The sequence below is a fragment of the Saccoglossus kowalevskii genome, chromosome 8 (assembly GCF_978046115.1).
Source record: "Saccoglossus kowalevskii chromosome 8, keSacKowa6.1, whole genome shotgun sequence".
Lineage (NCBI taxonomy): Eukaryota > Metazoa > Hemichordata > Enteropneusta > Harrimaniidae > Saccoglossus > Saccoglossus kowalevskii.
The window spans coordinates 29,356,870-29,378,119 of NC_140648.1; the positions used below are offsets into that span (position 1 = coordinate 29,356,870).

Sequence of the window (21,250 nt, forward strand, 5' to 3'; positions counted from 1 at the left end):
ATAAAAAAACTGGTATTTTCAGACAAAGAATATATAACATATACTGGTACGATTGTCATGGTGAGAATAATGCCTCGATTACCGGGATGATTCTGCCATATCTAACAACACGTTCAAGACAAATTGTGGTAATACATAGGCACACATGAGAAATGATGCAACACCTGAATTTCTCTATCTGAAAATATAAGCCTCTAAACTCAATTAAACCGGAACTGTTATCAAATTGACCCAATATGATCACCTTTTTCAATTCATCCTGGAATATATACCCATATAAAATTAAATATATCTCATACAACCTAAAATATACCCATTCAGGCTAAATGATACCCTCGGGTGCACTTTGAAATGAAAGGGAACATGTGTTGTTGAAAAACGGGCTAAGCACGGTGGTACTGAATCCTACACCCTTTTCAAGACCAGGCATAACTTGTTTACCCCTTCATGGAGAACGGCCGTCACGTTGGAATTTATCGGGTCAGACATGTTTTTCTTATTTCATAAAGAAGATGGCATTTGACTATACATATTTTTTTCTAAATTGAAAATTCGTTGTTTGTGTTCAAAATCCGAAAGCATATCCAATGTGCATTTCTGTCTAACGTTGCCATGCAGAAATCCCTCCACTGATTATTGTGATCACCAAGCAACCCTGTCCTGAACCTAAAGCCCTTATGGTACTTATGGTGAGCAGATGTTCTTTACAGATCATACAATTATGTGAATGTAACTTTGAAATAATCCTACTCAAATCAAACAACGACAGCAGTTTGTTAACAACACTGTTACGTGTATTTTTTTTTAATTAGAGTTACTGAATATACTAATTTGTATTGACGAATGTCACGATTTCTTACACTTCATCAAGTTCACCCATAATCCTAAGATGCACTGATATTGACATGACATGACGCATTTGTGGAGGAATCTGACAAAACGGTTGCGGTTATCACCTGCAAAACTTTTTTTTACATCCATCGTTCACAATTAGAAAGGTGAAACGTGAATAGATAAGGTCTACGGTTGAACATGTACAATTTGCATAAACTTTACTTCTGTTCTATGCACATTGTATAAGAACAGAGAGAAAAACTCTTGTTTTGCACTAATTGGCATGAAACTAAACACACATTTAAATCCAGCGAAAATAAATCTAAACAAAAAAATCTGAAGTCAACCAACACGATATCTACGTTTTACGTGACACAACAAGGATGGAGGCAGTTATAGACAAAACACGCTACGCAGAATTTATTATTACACCCCTTTCACCCCTTAATTACACGAAGAACTGCAGTCAGATGTTGATAAGTCGTTACAATTGGTCAGGCAGTTTGTTTTGAAATTTACTTCATCTGTTCAAAATGTTGGCAACAACCCGGTAATTATCAAAGGCGTGATTGACAGGTCAACAACAACAAAATTAAAATGTAGCAAGGCTTGTTCATTTCTATAAACACCATGGCGACGCTACTAAAATTTAAAACTTCCGTCAGTTGAGTTTCATGTCAGTATCCAGGCAACTATTATAGGTCGTTGCAATGGATAAGCAAGGTGTGGAAAAACCCGCTGTAATAAGAGAGAGGGTAGTTCAGCTTTATTTGGGAGCAATGTCTTATTCAATATTTAAAAAAAAACTGTTTTAATGCAAGACAGCAGCACCTACACAAACTAAGCCAGTAACACATTCCTTGTATACAATTTTTTTTCTTTTTTTAATGCTTTTTTGTTCCCTTACTTTTTGTGTAGTTATTTTTCTTTTACTAATATCTGATTTGTAACCCTTTTCATCCCCTCCGGGGGATGTTGTGTGTTAATAAATAAATACAATTCCGAGATCGGTCGACAGAGCGGTGTTTCGAAAAAAAACAGATCACACTATTGTGAAGCGATACATCGCAACTGGTAGCATTCTTCCTGGGAAACGTGGTGCTCGTCAAGTCGTCCACAATACATGTAGCCTGGACAAGCTTCATATACACACACTGCTTTTTTTTCGATTTCCTGCTTCCTTGTGTCCTCTATGGTGGCAATGTGCACACGTTGCTTCGACAACGTTTAATCCCGGTAAAGCTAACGGGGGTAGCGGCGGGGGTGGCGACCTGTAACGATGGGGCTTTGTACTTCGGAATTTTTGCGGGTGTTACCCTGTTGGAATTATCGGTGACAAAGTCAAGTCTACGCTTTCGCGACATCGAAGTGTCGTTGTCGGTGTCTACGTATTCTTTGGTCTCAGAGGACTTTATCGCTGGGGATTTCCCGTCCACCGCGTGTATTTGTAATTTCAGTGTCCCACTTTTTGAGCGCACTATGTTGTCAGTGAGTAGAAGTTTAAATCGGTCATTCCGTGGTAAATCCAGCATTTAGGTTTCATCATCGAGTACTTAAATGCGTGTTGCTCCCATCCGACCGAGGTATTTGATTTCCCTGGTGATTAGCCCAACAAAATCTTCGAAAGACATCTGCTGTAACCGAGTTTCAGTGATGTAAATTGGGGTGATTCGTACACTTCCATAGTACATATAATGTACTTTGATTAACGTCTCCGGCTCGCGAATTTCCATCATCTTGAATTTGTCTGGCACAACTGGCAACCTACCTTCCGCATGTGTGGGAACGAACTGGGAATATTTGTTCTGTTATGCAAATTAGCAATAATTGGCTAATCAGTTTATTTGTACTGAGCCGCCATGGTGTCTATCGAAATGAACAAGCCTTTTTTAATTTTGTTGTTGTTGACCTGTCAATCACGCCTTTGATAATTACCGGGTTGTTGCCAACATTTTGAACAGATGAAGTAAATTTCAAAACAAACTGCCTGACCAATTGTAACGACTTATCAACATCTGACTGCAGTTCTTCGTGTAATCAAGGGGTGAAAGGTGTGTAAAGGGCGGAGATCGTCGCGCCGCGTCCTGTTCGATATGGGACATGTGTAAAATACATTGTTTGTTTACATGATATTCGAACACGCGCTGCGCGACGAGCATCACCCTTTACACATACCCCCTCCTTCAAACCATGGAAGGTACTTCCATGTTCAAACGTACCCTAGAATCCATGGTTTAAGGATGCTGTATACGTTTTTGGTATTGATTTTCTAAACTGATATTTTCATATAAAATATTTACTAAACCACACAAAACTATATATTGATGGAAAGCCTATTTCACACTGGATATGAAATCGACAAGATAGTGTGTGTATGGACGTGTATAGTCACGTGATTTCTGTGTAAACACAGAAAGCCATTTTCGGTAAAACAATAATTGAACCAATGAATAAACGAATTTAGTGGAACATTGGCAACAAAACAGTATTCAGACGACGCTCACCACCATTCCGCGTTGATTGAGATATATATCTACATGATAGTTGGAGAAGAAATAATAATTTAGCTATCTTGAAAAAACAGTGCGATCTGGTTCTTTCCGGTATTCAGAAATTAGAACGTAATTTCGAAACAAATAGGAAAATAGAAAAATCCCAGCTCCGCTTTTTTAAACTCATTTACGCCATTGTTATGTGTTCGTATCTGTTGTCATCTTACTCCATCGGTATAATGACGTAAAGAGACACAGTGACTATGCCCATACACAGGTAAATACACTGGTGATTGTGCACACCGAATTCTGTTGACATTAGTCATTTTGTTAAAGTTACATTTCCAACTATGCACATTTCAGCCCTGACCAATATATACACCATCAAATATTGAAATTGTGGGTAGGTAACGAAAAATTATCTGTATAATTCCACCCTTACGTCGGCATAACGTGTTCAATATCTGTGTTTTTTTTACGTCGACATAAAGGGACACCGTTGCGACCACGGTGTTTGTTCTCGAAGACCAGTTGTAGATGTGCTTGTCCAAGGAATACGACTCTCCAGCAAGCTCAAGATAACATTGGTGGGAATACTTACTTTTAATATATCGTACTTTTTTTTTAGCTAAAACATCATTTGAGGACATTTTATTTTTAGCTTATTCTTGAAGTGATGTTATACATATTTTCAAAGTTACAATACAACAATACACCATTTCTCCGAGTTAATGCTCCTCTTATCTAGCAATGTAAACATTCGTTTAAAACTAGTAATAAGGTGAATACAAGTATAATTGAATTGAAGTGGGTTACATTATAGGTGATATGGGTTTAGTTTAATTGAAAGGGATATATGGATATATAACAGTTAATACATGTATAAATTGAAATGAGTGGGGTATATTTCAACTGAAATGGGTATAATGAACTGAAAGGGGCTTTTCCGGTAATAAGGGTATAATGGAATTGAAATGTGTTATATTTCATGTAATAAGGGTATAATTGGATTGAAATATGTTATATTTCATGTAATAAGGGTATAATTGGATTGAAATGTGTTTAAATGAAATGGAAACAATTCAGGTGATATTGGTTTAATTGCATTCAAAAGGGGTATATTTCAGATGATAACAGATAATAAGGCTATAATCGAATTGAAAGGGACAACATTTCAAGTAATATTTGAAAGGGACAACATTTCAAGTAATATTTGAAAGAAGCTACGTTTCAGGTAATAAGGGTATAATTGAATTTAAAAAAAAAACGACTATATGTCAGGTGATAAGGATCTAAATTGAAAGGGGAAAAAAAACATTATACATGTATGTGTTTAATTGAATTGAATATGGTATATTCCTAACAATAGAGCTATTATTAAAGCGGGGGAGTCGTCACCTGCGCATGCGTCAGATGGCCATAGCGTGTCATTGTTTACAAACAAGCTTCTACCCATGAGCCTTTGCGTTTTAACGTCGTTTGGGAATCAATTCCCGCGCGTGCTCAGGTGACCCCCCCCCCCCCCCGTTTTAAACTGAAGCGTTATATTTCAGGTAATATAATGAAAGGAGCTACATTACAAGTGACATGGAGTAAATTAAGAGAGTAAAGGTATAATTGAAATGAGGGGTATATATGATAGGGGTATAATTGAATGGACAGGAGCTGCTTTTTAAGTGACGCGAGTTTAATTCAATTGAGGACCATATTTTTATTGAGATGGGTAGATTTTTGGTTAGAATGGTAAAATTCGAGGGCTTACATTTCATTTCATAGAGGTTTAATTCAATTGAGGGGCATGTATCGAAATTGAGGCAAGTAGTATGGCTATAAATCCATTGAAGGATATAATTCATTTGTAATGGAGGGGTGGGCAGCATTTCAATTTAGTAGCAAGTGAGCACTGCATGTGAGAGGGTATCACATGCGTGAGTAGGGGATAATGACTACAATATCAAAGCAATTTTCATATTTAAAAGTCCACACTGGTATTTTATTGATTTATATTCATTTCTGTATTGGTCACTATGGTAACATTCATAAAAGTGAATTTATTATAATAAATTAAATAATTAAGAGAAATGTACAAAGGTAATTCAGCTGAGCTATGAAAATAATAAAATTATTATTATCGTTGTTTGTGGAATCATTTAAAATGTTTCAGTTGTCATTTATGAAGAGCACAAAGTGAAATCTTCAGACATGACAAGAGAAACATTGTCATTTTCCATGAGTGTGACAAAAGTTACATACTATCGCTGGATATGACAAATTGGGCACAGTTAATAGCACAAAACATCTTTGAGTCGTTCAACTATTCTTGTTACGTAGACAAGTCACCTTACAACGTTGTTAGCTAATGCTATTTAGTGTCTGTGAAAATGCATTGTTTGACAGCAACACGAACTGGGACACTCTACAAATGTTTTCTGCATTGAACGTACTCTCGATGTCAACAGCCAGGTCTACAACAATCACGTTAGTTACATATCCTATTGACCATTACAGAAACAAAAGACAATTCCTGTCAAAGTATTAAACAATTACTTTCTGAATAATATACTATAAGACAACACACACAGAATTATATAATATAATCTTCTCTGAAGCGTCATTAGAGAGAGCTCGCTCTCGCAGAATTTCATTATAAAATAAATTAAGATTTACACAATTAAATACAAGACTGACAGATGTAAGATAAGAAGCAGAAATTTTCTGCAGGAGTTTAAGAGGAAAGACAGATGGGGAGCTCTTTTTAAGAGTTTCCAAGAAATGATTATTAAAGTTGCAAGTTTTTGCATAAATGGCAGCCATATTGCTCTTTGGTATTTTAGTACTGGTTCCGCTTGTGCAGTGATGTCAGCTGTGCTGTTATCCACAAAATTCATTTTTGGTTAATTTTACATAAAAAAGGGTTTTTGCTTCAAAACTATGGCAGTGTGTTTGGTACTGATTTAGAAAATGGCAGGCTTAAGAGCAATGACGATGAATTGGTTGCCATGGCAATTTAAATTAGGATCATGATTGAAACGACTGTAAACTATAGAGAACAATTTGTGGGCATACATAATTGGTCTACATTTTTTAAATAGATCTTTTCTATAAATTGTTTTTTTTACAAAATGTACAATTCAAATCTAAAAATAATTCATCATATTTTCTTTCTCTATACAATAGTATTTCTTAAGACGGATAGTATGGCAATATCTCCTTGGAGAAAGGCAGGAAATCAGTGATATTATTTACAAAATTCATAAAACTTTAAAATATTATATACGATATGATATATAACATTTCATTAGAATATTAACAAAACCTAAAAATTTGAGAGTAATCCAGTTTAAAAAAAAACCTCTAAAAGCATTGCTGCAAGAGGTGTTTAGTTTGCTTGGCAGCATTTAATGGCAATTCCATTGAGTCCAATATCTGATAAACCTTGATAGAGTTTACCCTTGGTACATGCATCAGGGTACTGCTGTTTCCACATTAACAGCATTTGAAATGCCTGTTCACGTATATTGGTTTTGTATTGGTGTTCAATGGAGCACAGATCGCGTTCTTCAAGGGCTAGAGTATGTCCGAGCTGACGCCAATTGTGCATAACGTGTCCAGCTGTCTCCCAGAGATTCTTTTCTGTCAGTTCCTGATCATTTTCACGTAGCTGTAAGTCGCGTCGTGCACGGTTTATCGGAGGGGGTGAGAGTTGAAATGAAGGGATTCTCATTTCTGGTGTAGATGTGAAATGTGAGATTGACGTTGACATCACAGGGGTGCTACAGCTGTATATGGGCATAGAAGGTTGCGTAACCTTCACAGGAGCAGGTGGTGGTGATGCTGACGGTGCTGGATGGGGTACTAATGTATATGGACCGGTACCACCGAAAAACTCGATAGTCTTGGAACTTTCTGGAGTTCTTTCTGGTGTTGGGATTTGGCTTTCAAACATCGCAGTGTCTGGTGTGTACACTTGTGTGGGAATTTCATCTTCTATGCTGCTGTTAAGAGTCTGGGCGAGGCGCATTTTCTTCACTGTATTTGTGTTGTCGCCAGATGTACAAGATCTTTTCTTTGACAATGAAGACATTTCTGAAAATGATAAAAAAAACAAGACATGAAATGTCACAGTCCCCGTTATTTGATTATAAAGTAGTACAAGGAACATCTGCAAACAGGTGAATAAATATGTACTCTTTGTGGTTACAACTCATCATAAAGTGATTTCTGATGATCTAGTTTTGTACTGACAAATAAAAACTTCCACTGACCCATGTTCAGAATCTCAGAGTACACAAGTGCAACAAAAATATTTGTCATACATGTATACTTGATCAAGAAACTGCATTCATAAATCTGAGTGAACCTTGATGTACATGACTTCTTTGTTAATCAGGTCTTAGTATATTACCAGGACCTGGGTTTGTTTCAACATCACCACTGGGCATCAGAATCATTCTCATGTTGTCAAATACAATTTGTTATTAACACAGTAAGGTTTATTATTTAAAATGTATTCATTGTACATATAGAACAACATCTGTTAATTTAAACAATTGTAAAAGCTATGTTTTCAGAGCAAGTACATGTAATAATTAAGGAAGCCAGTAAAGGTTGGTCTGCTCATAACCTTCAATGGAGAAGTAACAATAATTGTTTGAAGTCTTTTTAGTGCAGTGATATTATTACATTTCAATCATTATTAATGGGTATAAAATACTGTAAACCATTCAATTCTCACTTCTAGATATATTCAGGATTTTATGAAATTTGTGTACATTTCAATAAAGTCCCTGACACTCCATGTTGTAGGAACCCAGAAAAAATTGCCTTGCGAAATTGAAGCACTTCACAGCACTACTGTAAAAAAAAAAAAAAGTTTAAAATGAGTATAGTCAAAGACATACATATATGGGTTCATAAGACGTAAGTACCAATCTGAGTGGTTCTAGGGATTAGTATCACCAGATTTTACTCTCCGTGATTCAATATCAGTCCTATGTATAACGCTGTGTTGATCAGGCGAACTAATTGACAATGGCCCTACAGGTATCGCTATGAAATCACAGTAGTTTTGTATTCTTCTTCTTCATGAAAAAATAATTGTTTTTGAGAGTGGCCGAATTATTAGAAGAAAAACAGAAACTATTTTTTTTAGTATAAATTCTAGTAACTGAAATGCAGGATTGAAAAAAAAAAAGAACAAGCCAATAAGCAAGATTGATAAACCTTCAGCGAGCACTCCTGAAATTTCAGATCATTGGTACCATGTTTTTGGATACATTCAATGACCTGATAGTATACATAAAATCACATTTGTTATTGCTCAATCACTTGACCCTGTATGGCACAAGATCGCTAGCTTCTATCATAAAACTGGGTTATTTATTTGATGCAACGAAACATGCATTCACAGCAGACGGAAATTCGTTTGAGATGTTACTGGATTTTTGTATTCAGTTTTCCATTTCAACCACCATCATCACTTAGTAAGCTGTGATCGCGCATTGGGATACTGACTGTGCATAAATGTGCAGTGTAGTGTCATCAGAAGATTTTGCACCATTACGCCATTTCAAATATTATATTAATTCACAGACAACAAAATAAAGATTTTCAATAACATATAAGTTTTCCCACAGTTGATGATTGTATGGCAATTACATGGCTTCACCAGTTTTACTTTGGAAGAAGTTGGAAACAGATAACAGGAAGGGGCTACATGGCTACATCTTTTTTTTTTTTGAATTTTAATCAAGCATGATTTTTTAATTTTTTTTTTACAAATGTCTATTTCAGGGCAACAGAAACAAAAATCATAATTCTGTTCAAATTAAAAATAAGATCACATTTAATTTAGTCAGTTTTCATAATTAAATACATAATAACATGTACTTATAAATTTGAATAAGGTTCAACGGCTTTTTCATTTAGTGCCAGTTTATACACCACAAAACCTCTCGTTTAGGTGTCCCACTCAGAGAAAAATGAAAGGCCTTAATTTGGTTCTAAAATAGGCATCGCGAAATGTTGGAATTGAATCCCCCCAAAAATTCAGTAAAGTTTACAAAAAGTAAAGTAAGTTCTAAAAGAAGTGTCGAATAAATACAAACACGAATACATTGCTTAGTGGTTAGTACCACAGGCGCTCGAAACGTTTCTTGGCTAATAAAAAATGACCTAAAGTGGGATCGGCATAGTTAGTCAGTCGGTACATTCCCCTACTACTCATATAATAAAACAAGGTAGGAAAGCGTTGGCACCATGACATCGAAACTTCCCAAAAATAACACGATTTTCCAAATTATATTTCGATCCGCTTCACACAACTCAAGCATGATATCGGTAGAAACTATCGATTGACTTACATTACCTTTATTCGAACTAAAACGGGTTAAATCCTGTGAAAATCGAAACACCAGAGCAATATGAATCAACCCGTCTACGAGAATATTTTGAAGCAGAGGCCCGAGCATGCGTATCAGTTTGAAACTGCGCATGTTTGGAACTGCAATACGCACAACAAATTAATTCATTGAATTTTTATGAATTGGAAGTAATATTCAACTTAGTTTCATCGTAAACGAATGATTTCGGTCGAATGTAAATGCGATGCGAAATCCGCCATGTTATTTCAGTACACATGGCTCATTTAAATATGTTAATGACGGCTCAGTGACCTCGTGGTGAACGCAACATGGGATTCACCGATGTTGTAGCAAGATCTTTATGCTTTGATTTTGACGGGGAAAACGGCATGATTTTTTTTAAATCGAAAAATTAGTTGTTTTCAAAAAATAAACTGAGCATTCAAAGAATAATTTAACATTGTTCACAGTAATAACAGCCCATTGTCGAAACGAAGCTTACCCATTCACGCTATTCACAATAAACATGATACTCTTGAATAGGTGTCAATGACTACGGTAAAATATAAATTAGACTCTTTTTAGACGTCAGGAGTGAATGAAATATCCAAAATATTAAAAAAAAACTGCCGAAAAAACGCCGGGCGATTTCATGGTCTGCTCACAGTTCCTGTGGACGGACTGTGGTCCGTTGCAGACTGCTCGACCGACCGTCCATACACGTGTTGTCACTGTACATCCGCCATGTTGAATCTGTTGAATCACACAAGATCGGCAAAATCTTCATTACAACTAACAGTTTAATGCTCACAACATAAAAAATACGAATATAATCATAGGCAACCTGCTATTATATAATGAATAAATTGATCTACACAGGGACATTCTTTCCCCCCCCCAGAGCTGTGAATATTTTGGAAATTGCTACACAAGCAAAAGACCGGAAAACTATTTACTGGTACTTGAAAACTATGTCCTCGTGAATTAATCGTTCGTGTACAATTATTTGACAGGGTATACAATTCACAAACTAGTTTCGTAGATTAGAGACAATTGTTTGCTTTTTTTTGGCTTTTACAAGAATATAAAGCTGGCAAATCATCATAATATTTACTTCCGTACGTCACAGAATGTATACCAATCGTACCCCAATAAACTGGAAAACTTACCTTTGCAAACACGTCTCTTATGCCGCCTTCTTGAAGTTCTTGAAATGATGATTGTTTAACATTTAAATGATTGACATTTGTATCTGATCGTCAAATGAGTATTGAGAGATATTGCTCTGGAACAGCATTAATTAAAACAAAATCAGCCATTATGTATATATGTATAATGAATATATAAAATTTGAACATAGTCAGTCAAAGCATGTCAGAGATATGGCTCTAGAAGCCCATTCATTAAAACAAAATGGCCACTAGTCAGCCATTCAGAATCCGATCTAAAAAATAAAACAATTTTTTTAGCACAAAAATAGCGACCATTAGGCCACTTTGAAAAGGATCGTCAAACCAATATATCCGTATATCTGTGACATGATGTATAATGAATATTAAAAATTTGAATATAATCAGTCAAAACAAGTCAAACATATGGGTCTGGAAACCCATTCATTAAAACAAAATGGCCACCGGACAGCCATTTTGAGTCTGATCTGAAAAATAAAATGACGTGCATTAGGAACCTGTAATGTCTAATGTATGTACCAAGTTTGAACGAAATCCATCCATAAATGCCAGAAATGCTTGATATTTGATGATTTTTTAGCACAAAAATGACAACCATTCGGCCATTTTGAATAGGATCGTCAAACCAATATATCTGTCTATCTATGACATGATGTATAATGAATATTTAAAATTTGAACATAATCAGTCAAAACAAGTTGGAAATATGGGTCTAGAAGCCCATTCATTAAAACAAAATGGCCGCCAGTCGTCCATTTTGAATGTTATCTGAAAAACAAAATTATTTGCATCAAGGTCCCATAATGTCTAATGTATATATCAAGTTTGAACAAAATCCATCTGTAAACAGTCGAGAAATGCTTGATTTTTACGATTTTTTAGCACAAAAATGGCCGCCATTCGGCCATTTTGAATCAGATCGTAAAACAAAATGATGTTCATCAAGGTCCTATAATGTCCAACGTATATACAAGGTTTGAACAAAATCCATCTGTAAACAGCCGGGTAATGCTTGATTTTGATGATTTTTAGCACAAAAATGGCCGCCATTCGGTCATCTTGAATCAGATCGTGAAACAAATTGACGTGCATATGTATGATATCATGTATGATGTATGTGTGAAGTTTGATTGTGATTGGTCCAGGCATTTCTAAGATACAGGTTCGGACGCACGCACAGACGCACGCACGGAGGTCAAAACATAAGTCCCCGTTTTCGGACTGCGTCCGAACGTGGACTAACTAGTGAATGAGATCACTGAGCCGAACAGAATACATGTATAAACAGTACTATAATAAATTGCACGCAATGGAGAATTCATGTGCCTGCCGTAATAACAGCAGCGTTACTCACAGATCTAATCTACTGTAAAATACTTTATTTCAGCTGAAATTATTATTCGCTGAAAAGACTTTTTCTGGGTGTTTTGTATTGAATTTATTTTCATTGATTTTTGACAATTTGACTGTAAAATATAGGAAAAAAGGTATATTCTCTGGATTTTATTTTAACTGAAACATTCCTTCAGCGAAAATAGCAAAAAAATGTTGCTAGCGAAAATAAAGTATTTCACAGTAATTATTTTATTCTGAGCATGTGCAGACGTTCTGTCAACGTTGCCGGGAGAGGTAATTTTTGATGAAAATCGTGAAAAAGACCCACTTGGGATTTTCAGATGTGGAAAAAAAATTACGTGCATACTCGGAGGAGACTTGTTCATCAACCTGCAAAGTTTCACTGATATCTGATGTAGAATTTCTGAGAAAATGTTGGAGACGAAAAAAGGAATATGGAAAGCGGACATTTGACAAAACCTGAATTATAAGTCCCCTTTTCAGGCTGCGCCTGAACGGGGACTAAAAAAGGATACATTATTCATTTATTCATTTTGCATAACTTGTTATTTACTAGTATGACATGCATCCCATCATCGTACAACTGTTGCACAGTGAATGTGGCATTGTAGATTTTTATCCAGTAAATATTATGAATAAAGGAGATCAATTCAAATTTGAAATTACCTGCTCTAGGAGTCTCGAAAGTGTTGATTTCCCTTGATGGCGTGGAATTAAAATTGAATAGGGATCTCCATCTTGATCTCTTGTCCTCTAGATCGCCTTCAGCAGTCGTGTCACCCATTCTAACTTTACGATTCACATCATACATTGCTTGTACAAACTCCTCAGGGGTACCACCACGTCGCATATACAGATTCAAAATCTGAGTGAGTGGGTCTGTGCACATGGTGAGCTTGTTGCTAATCTCATGCCTGGTAAATCCCAGCTCCCTTGCAAAGATTTTCCAATTTTCAGCATCAGTGATATTTAAAAATCCTAAAATACAAAAACAATTTCAATCGTGAGTAAACAGAAAGAAATATAAAAAGTCCGATTTTATATAAACATTATTACCTATCTGAACTTTTTATTAATTTCAATCAAAAATCAACATTTGCTTACCTGCTAATTCTTTTACTGGTTCCATCATCCATGGGTTTGTACTGCCCGAGATTTCACCTTCATCACCATTCTTGATGAGATTGAACTTGAACAAGTCTTCTCTGGAGCCATCAGGGTTCATCTTCTCAACAATGACTTTACCAAAGACACCTCTATCAATTGGCTTGTTTTTGAACTTGCAGGCAAACTGTTTTTCAAATTCACATCCGTTGAACCCTTTCTCGAATTGAGCCAAAGTCTCATCTTCTCCGGCGTTGGTGTCTGCTTCAAAACATTCGGAAACCAATCGAACTACGATATCACCTGTAATCAATAAATCATTAATAATTAATGAAAGCACTTGGTGAAAGGTCATCAATGCAAATGTGTTTTTTTTTTAAAGCATTCCTGTAATTGCTTAATTAACAGAAGATTAAATGTCATGTGACATACCTTGTTTGATTAGCTTTGCTACAGATGATCTTCCTACCCAGTGCTGGTAGTTGCCAATCTCTGGAAGTTTCTTGTCGGATCGGTAAGTTATAATACTCAAACCAAACGTATGGGTGTCAGAATTTTCAATCATCAGTGCTTGGCACTTCATTTGAAACTGGGTGTCTGAGAACAGATGTGCAACGCCCAGGCGTGCTTCATTCAACTTGGAGCCAACCACATCCATCAATCCCCACAGGAAACAGAAGTTGGTGACTGGGAAACAGATGCTGTAATTGTCATTTTCATCAACGTCAATAGAGTATTCTATGTCTAACTGTTCCGGTTCTATTGGTTCATACTCTGTCGTTCCACTGTGCCAGATGGTAATGTTCACAGCGCCAAATCTTTGACAGATTTCTTTGTAATGTGGTAGAGGTAAACGGACGGTAACTGGTTCAGCTAATTGATTAAATTCACAGCCATGTGGGCCTAGCTCAATAACAGGTGTCGCTAGAGCTCTGGGCGGACTCTGAACTGGATCTTTTTCAAATGTCGGGTAGTCATAAAGTACTTTGACACTGGCATCAATATCATGGTACAGAGAACCAGCGGGGAATTTAACCTCAACACAAGGTTCTTCTTCAACTTTCACAAAACCTCCTACACTGGCTTTGATTTCCTTGGCTGCTTCAGGACATGGCTTTCGAAGCAAGACGGTGAATAAACTAAAGTGCCATGTTTTTATCATAACACAATTGTCCTGTACTGTGTAGCTCTCCCTTGGCAAAGCTTCCCATAAGGGTTGTTCAAATTCATTGGTGTCACTGCAAAGACACACAATGTCATGTTCACCAACTGAGGCAAACAGTGGAATCTGCAGCAAGGCAGGTTTGTCCTGGTAAAACTGAGCACCGTGTGGCTCTAAAGAAATCACCTGACTGGCACGAGCTGTTCGTGAGCTCGTTTCCGGGGCACGACTAATATCTTCAATAACATTCAAGGAAAACTGGTTTGTTCTGTAGCCATTCTTATTGTGTTCAGGAATAATGACCGCGACTCCTTTATATCGAAGCAATCTTGTTCTGTTCGGAAGTAACTGATCTTTATATTCTTCTTCAGATTCAGAATCTGAATCTGAAAGCAGAAACTGTAGGTAGCTCTCACACTCATCCGTATCATCTAAACAGTAATCAGATTCGCTTCCATGGTCACCAGAGCAACTGAAGCTATCTTGATTGGATGTTGTCATGGTATCCAGATATGCTGATAATGATCCATAATCACTTGTTGGTAAACACTGATTATGATAATCAGCTCGAAAATTTGGATGTGAGGAAATATTGTCATTGAACTGGACCATTTTGTCTTCTTCTTGGGTTTGTTTCACAACTTTCGTATCTTCATTTGTATGTAGTGTCAGCTGTCTCAATTCATCAAGAAATGACACACTGATTTCATCCCTAGAAGTAGCGTGCACTTGCACTTCAATTTCAAAGAATTTTCGGATTGCCTGCAACCCTGCTAAGTAGACATCTTGTGGAATGTTCTCGATGGAATTATTAAGAATGTGGAATGAGCTCAACTTTGGCAACAGAAATACAGACCGTTCCACGGCTTTGATGCGATTTCCTGAGAAATTTGCTCTTTCCAAATTACGAAGTTGAGAAAAGGATTCTGGGATAGCAGATAAATGGTTTCGTGATACGTCAATTGTCCGTAATTGTTGCAGATCACCGATATTATCTGGCAGTGTTAAGAGTAAATTATTTTGAGCTGAAAGAAATGCAAGTTTTGAAAGTCTACTTATCTCGCACGGAATCTCTAATAAATTATTATAGCTGATATCAAGTCTCGTGATAAAGCTACAAATATCCGGTATGAAGAGCAAACTAGGAATATTGTTCAAGTATTGGGAGGATAAATTCAACGAAGGCTTCCGGCTTCTTAAGGCTATTAGTATTTGGTGCTGGTCACTTGTAGTATTCCGACCTCGCAATAAGCCCATTTGGGGAAGCTGTGAAAACAAAAGAAAATATGATTATTATATACATATAATTTTTAATTCATTAAATGCTGGAATAATCTGCGTCAGAATAAGTACCAATAAATGTCTAAAGTCATGACTTTATCACATTAAAACAAAACTATGGAAAGTATAATACATAGATGGCTATCAATCTAGGGTAGACTTAATAAAATTAATTAGGGAACTTTTACCAACAACAAGTATATGTCACAAATGTTGTGCATTGTTGCATGGAATGAATGAATGAACATCGAAGCCCAGACCAAAACAAAGCAATGCACATGGCGGATGTTGTTGACCTCGTTATCGGTGCGGCGCTCGAGTGATTATATAACTCGAGGTAACCGATCCCCGCCCCAAGATTGCATATTTTGACATCTGTGGTGAACACTGATTCATGGATGCGTCTGCAATCACTTGAATTATTACGTCTTCTAAACAAACTTAGTGAGAATACACAGCGAAAAAAACACGCCTATTGTGCTATTGAAGCAGCGAAACAGACGCTGACAACTTGTATCAGCGTCTACAAAAAGTTTTAGCAAAAATGATGCCCGCATCGATATATCACTGAACACAAATTCTTCTTGGACAAGTAAACAGTAATATAGATGCTGAACAGGAACAGCTACGCGAATGTTTGGAATAGAAAATGCGTAACATTTAACCCACCAAAGCCATCTTGGATTACTTCCGATTTCGTGTGGTGACGCTAACCAGTAGAGGTCACAGGATTTGACCTTTAATTCATACCCACACCAAGTTTCAAACGACGACTAGTTATATATATCGGCGTGAGATTGCAACAATTATAATTTACGGTGGTCATAAATTCGAAAATTGTTAAAAATTCTTTCTGCGAATTTGATATATATCTTCAAAATACCGAATGTAAACAAAGTTTGAGAGTTGTAAAAGTTGTAAATAATTAGACAACGCAAGATTCTCAAATACAGCAATATGGCTGCGTTTAGTCTATTGGCGGGACGATAATTGTTTCTGTAAAAAAGGACGAGTATAAATGAATGCTTTTCTCACAGTTATTATCCGATTAAAACAGTTGTATGTATTTTTGCGAAAATGTCGTTTTCAGTTAAATTGTGATTACGTTGATTACTATTCATAGTATTTTAGAGATTGAAGCGGTTTTAATTTACATAATCGAATTACTATGTACAGCACAGACAGACTCTGAAAATACTAGTAGTTACTTCCTGTAACCTCATAGATATTTAGATTAGGGGCATTATAAAGGTGACTAGGAACTGTCTAATTTATATTGTCCCGCTACTAATGAGTATCGTTTATGCAGAGTTAGGGTGTACGTTTCCGGTGGTTGCATTGTTGCTCTGAATAAATCTAATTTAAATACAGGTGGGACGCTGGGTACTGAGCAGCGAAGTTTCTCATATTTAGTGCAGACTTACAGCCAATGCACTGTATTTCATTTCAGTCGGTTGATGCAAGCCGTGGCTTGAGCCCGAAAAAGGATATAATGTGCAGAACGGAGAGCTATCACGATATGGAATTGTGTATGAGTCTTTATGAAAACTTGGATGATATAAAATAGTAGTTGTTGGGATGGCGACCACTGCTAGGAAACGGCCTGCACAGTGAGCTACATCCAATGTCAGTTGGCATGGCAAAGTGAGTTATATAAATCCACACGAGTCTTGGAATTCTTTCAGGTGAGACCCTATTCTCTTTTTATTATAACTAGTTTATGATATAGTTATTTATGTTGATGTAGTATCACTTAAATAATGAAAACTAAAAAGAAAAGCGCGCAATTTGTCAAAAAAAGTTAGTTTAAAAAATATTAATATAGGAAAAATAAGAGAGCGTTCATATAAATCACTGGTTTTCAACATTGCCGTATATTCTTAATGGTGACGAAATCACTTCGAAGTTCTAAATTTTGTAAAATTTCTTGAATAGGAAACATCTTATTATTATCAACGATTTGTAAAACGTCAGCGGGAAACGTTTTCTGAAATTGCCGTCCTTTTTGTTTTAAAACTATAATGGCTTGGCGTAACCGAAATGATACAAATAAATATATTTTTTGCAGTTACATGCGCGGTTACAACAGTTTCAAATTAAAGTATGCGAGTTTAATTTGATGCAGTTGATGATATCGTTATTTATTTTCAGCTAGTAGTGCATAAAAGAGCGCATTCAATTCAGACCTGTTATCGCTTCTTATCTGCACAGAACGGAAATGTTGAGTTGACTAAATACACAAAGAGGTCCCACTGAACGGGGAGGTGCTTAAAAGGACATGCCGCACTCGTAAAATCAATCACTGCAACCGGAGCAAGTGTCTGTGTAATTGAATCCAATTTGGGTAATTCACATGTAACCGGGCCGACCGGAAATGGCTATAACAGAGAATAATATACAATACCATGCATAACGTGTTTAATTAAAGTAATTAACAAATGAGCTCGGATGAGATTTATAAATTCATGTTTTTTGAACACGTTTTCGGTTGGGGTGGCGCTATTGCCTGGCTTCGGTGATGACAAACTAACCGCCCCGGGCGGATGTTAAATATTTACTCCTATCAATATTCCACTCATACCGACCACGTGATTAACTGACGTCATAGATTGGATATCGCCGAGGGGCTTAGGCGGGAAAATCAAATACTCGTTGTATCTGAAGGGGGAGACTACAGTCAAACTAGCTAAACAAAACTGCTTACGAACTGGCCAATCACCGCTTCAATACAAGGCTCAAAATGTTGACTATTGTTTTCGGAACCATGTCTCGCCGATTCAGTGGTGTGGTGCTTAGGAATCACCATTGTTAATTTTAACTAAAACCCTGCTTCACTGGCTATCGTCAACGCTGTTACCATGTAAAAACTACAGGCGGTGCCCATAACTCAAATCCGCTTGAGTGAAATCTGACCAATAGGCACGAAGACAAATTGTATAAATTGTGCATGTCTCATCATTTGATTGGAGTGTCCGTGGAAACCAATAGTCCCGCCATGGTTGAGTGGCACTTATTGTTAATGTGCCACTCAAGCGGGGCGGATTAAGTCGGCACTGCGCGACTAAAGCAAAACTAATTTACGGGTGCCATTGTCAGGCGGGAAACTATGACTTCTGTTAATTTCGGATCCCATAGGAAGGAACATTAGAGAGCATTGATGTCGATGTATTCATTATAATCAAGAACTTGATTAATTACTTGTAATTAGAGATTTTAACCCGTTTCGGTAAATGCTTTAGGTTTGCATTTGAATACTTTAACAGCGTATATCAAAATAGTCAAGTGCAGTGTTGCCCGGGAGTGGTAACATCCATCATGTGATATTATTACCTGATATGCTATCAATTTAACCCTGGATATGCTAATGAGGTCCACTCGTGTAATAATTTACTGCAGTGTCGTGACCTGTCAGAACCTGTTTGGTTGGTGTCTCGTGTCCTGCACTAGCAGGCCGTATAACGAACATTGTACTCAAATTTAGACGTCTGCCACCGAGGCCCGAAAATCAGAATTGGATAAATATTATTATTTGTTATAATTTGGCCACAGTCATTTAACTACAGTTTCACCTGACTAAAATCGAATCTACTTAGTACTACAAATCTCAAAGTTTATGCAGTGAGCCCTCTAGTGGCCAATATTGAAAATTCACCTTACTACAATAATTTGCACTAATACAATTGCTGATACCTTTTGCATTTGTTTTTTTTCTGTTCGTACTCCTTCGTTTCTGCGTAGCTGCCAGGCTATATGGATGAATGCCCTTAGATTTATCGCGACCTTCCTACTAAGAGAATACGCGTGTCTTTCATTGAGACAGCCCTGGGGCTAAGATCTGTTTTTTTAGTGCCTTTCCCGCCACGTTATTTTTGCACGTATCACGATATAGTCACTAAATTAAATCAGTTGACCAATAAATGAATAAATAATAAAAACGGCTCCGATTTGATATACAAATATATACTTTGGACGTGTGTCATGTTTGCACAAGGCACATCACTCTTTGTGACTATTGACAGTCCCTTGCTATGCAACAAAGAGTTAGGGACTCTATGCGTGGGAACCAACTTCGTATTAAACCGAGGCCCCCCAGTTCACTGCAAATTCGGACGCACACCTGTGGCGCACCAGATTCAAAAAGTAGTTAAATATGCTTATTTTTCACAATGTGTTTTTTTCTTTTTTATTTCAGTTCGTGACATCGACAAGGAATAACTGTGTTGCGATGATTTACCAGCAGCATTACAAGGAGCTCGGCTGTGTTCGTATTACATATACTGATGGAAATTCAACGGATGTGAAACGAAAAAAATAAATAAATAAAAATCCAGTATATCGAGATTGCGATGATGTCATCGCTCGTTTCTCAACGTACGGTGATTGGATAGCCACATTCCTGCGTGCTAGCTCGGAATCAATACAATGAAACATTACCCACTCACATTTATCACAGGGTGTGGACCTAGTAATAGTAAACCTTTGCTCATTGTGCGATGAATCAATGGTTTTTTTTTCAGGTCGGCTATGTGCTGGGGCTATATGAAATTTCCAGCATGCCCACCGAAACTCATAAATACACAAAAATGTAATAACGCGAAGTCACAGACATGCGTATAGTTGTGGTTGAACGAGTCTGGTCGCAAAACCAATGAAGCTTACAACGAAATAAGTCTATTTAATTACATAGGTTAAATAGACGATCGTCTTGCTAGTGGATCTTGTACCATAGTTCAGTGGTTTTTCTGACAGTGTACTAAAACGATCGAAAAATGTCTATGAAATCCCTGTATAGTTGAACCGTATGCTATACTTGAATGAATGCCACTCACTCTACGCACGTAAGACAATAAGGTTTAATCACGCCTGTATTCACTGAGTAATCCCATGTCACGGCTTTGAAATACAATGCCTAATTATCCACGATGTGGCAAGGGAATAAGGACCGTTAGAAATGCTATTTTAAACAGAAAATCATGTGAAATAAAAGACGGGCATCAATAGTTGAAGTAATTAACATAAGAAGACATAACAACAACTTGGGGTGGTTTGACAAAACGAGTCAACATTGTCTTTCCAAAAAAAAAAAAAAAAAAAAAAAACTTGCCCAGGTATGTTTTTTTTTTTTTTTTTTTTTTTTTGCAGAGCCCGTGCAACCTTAGCCTTGAACCGAGAGGTAAAAAAACGTGGTTACTACATGCACTGCATTGCAAGAAATACATCGCATAGAGAATGTTTGCTGGTGATACCCGGTAGCTCGAAGAATCCCAACCCCTGGATTCAACTTGCACCCTCTGGCTGCACTGTTATTTATCGCGTAGTATTCGTAAATTAACGAGGGGAAAATATTTACTGCACGACTGGACTGTCAACCACCAATAGCTTTCTCGATAATTAACCGGCACGTGTAAAAAAGAAGAAAAAAAACACGCCGACTGATACAGCGTAGTTGCCGAATGAATTAAACAGAGT

General features: G+C 36.8%; 1 protein-coding gene and 2 long non-coding RNA genes across 3 annotated transcripts; 1 reads left to right on the forward strand and 2 right to left on the reverse strand.

Annotated features, from left to right (window-relative positions):
• Positions 1 to 5,289: 5,289 nt before the first annotated feature.
• On the reverse strand, positions 5,290 to 15,112 carry LOC100373718 (uncharacterized). Its single transcript, XM_006817628.3, has 4 exons — positions 13,771 to 15,112; positions 13,339 to 13,641; positions 12,901 to 13,212; positions 5,290 to 7,412 (listed from the first exon to the last, which is right to left on the reverse strand). The coding sequence occupies exons 1-4, from the start codon at positions 15,110 to 15,112 to the stop codon at positions 6,706 to 6,708; spliced, it is 2,664 nt and encodes an 887-aa protein (XP_006817691.3). The 3' UTR covers positions 5,290 to 6,705.
• A 429-nt stretch (positions 15,113 to 15,541) lies between these two features.
• On the reverse strand, positions 15,542 to 16,492 carry LOC146739518 (uncharacterized). Its single transcript, XR_014930212.1, has 2 exons — positions 16,451 to 16,492; positions 15,542 to 15,766 (listed from the first exon to the last, which is right to left on the reverse strand). It is a non-coding gene; the product is annotated as an uncharacterized LOC146739518 (long non-coding RNA).
• A 680-nt stretch (positions 16,493 to 17,172) lies between these two features.
• LOC102801787 (uncharacterized) lies at positions 17,173 to 20,122 on the forward strand. The gene is made up of 2 exons (XR_438338.2): positions 17,173 to 17,466; positions 19,974 to 20,122. It is a non-coding gene; the product is annotated as an uncharacterized LOC102801787 (long non-coding RNA).
• The last annotated feature ends 1,128 nt before the right edge of the window (positions 20,123 to 21,250 follow it).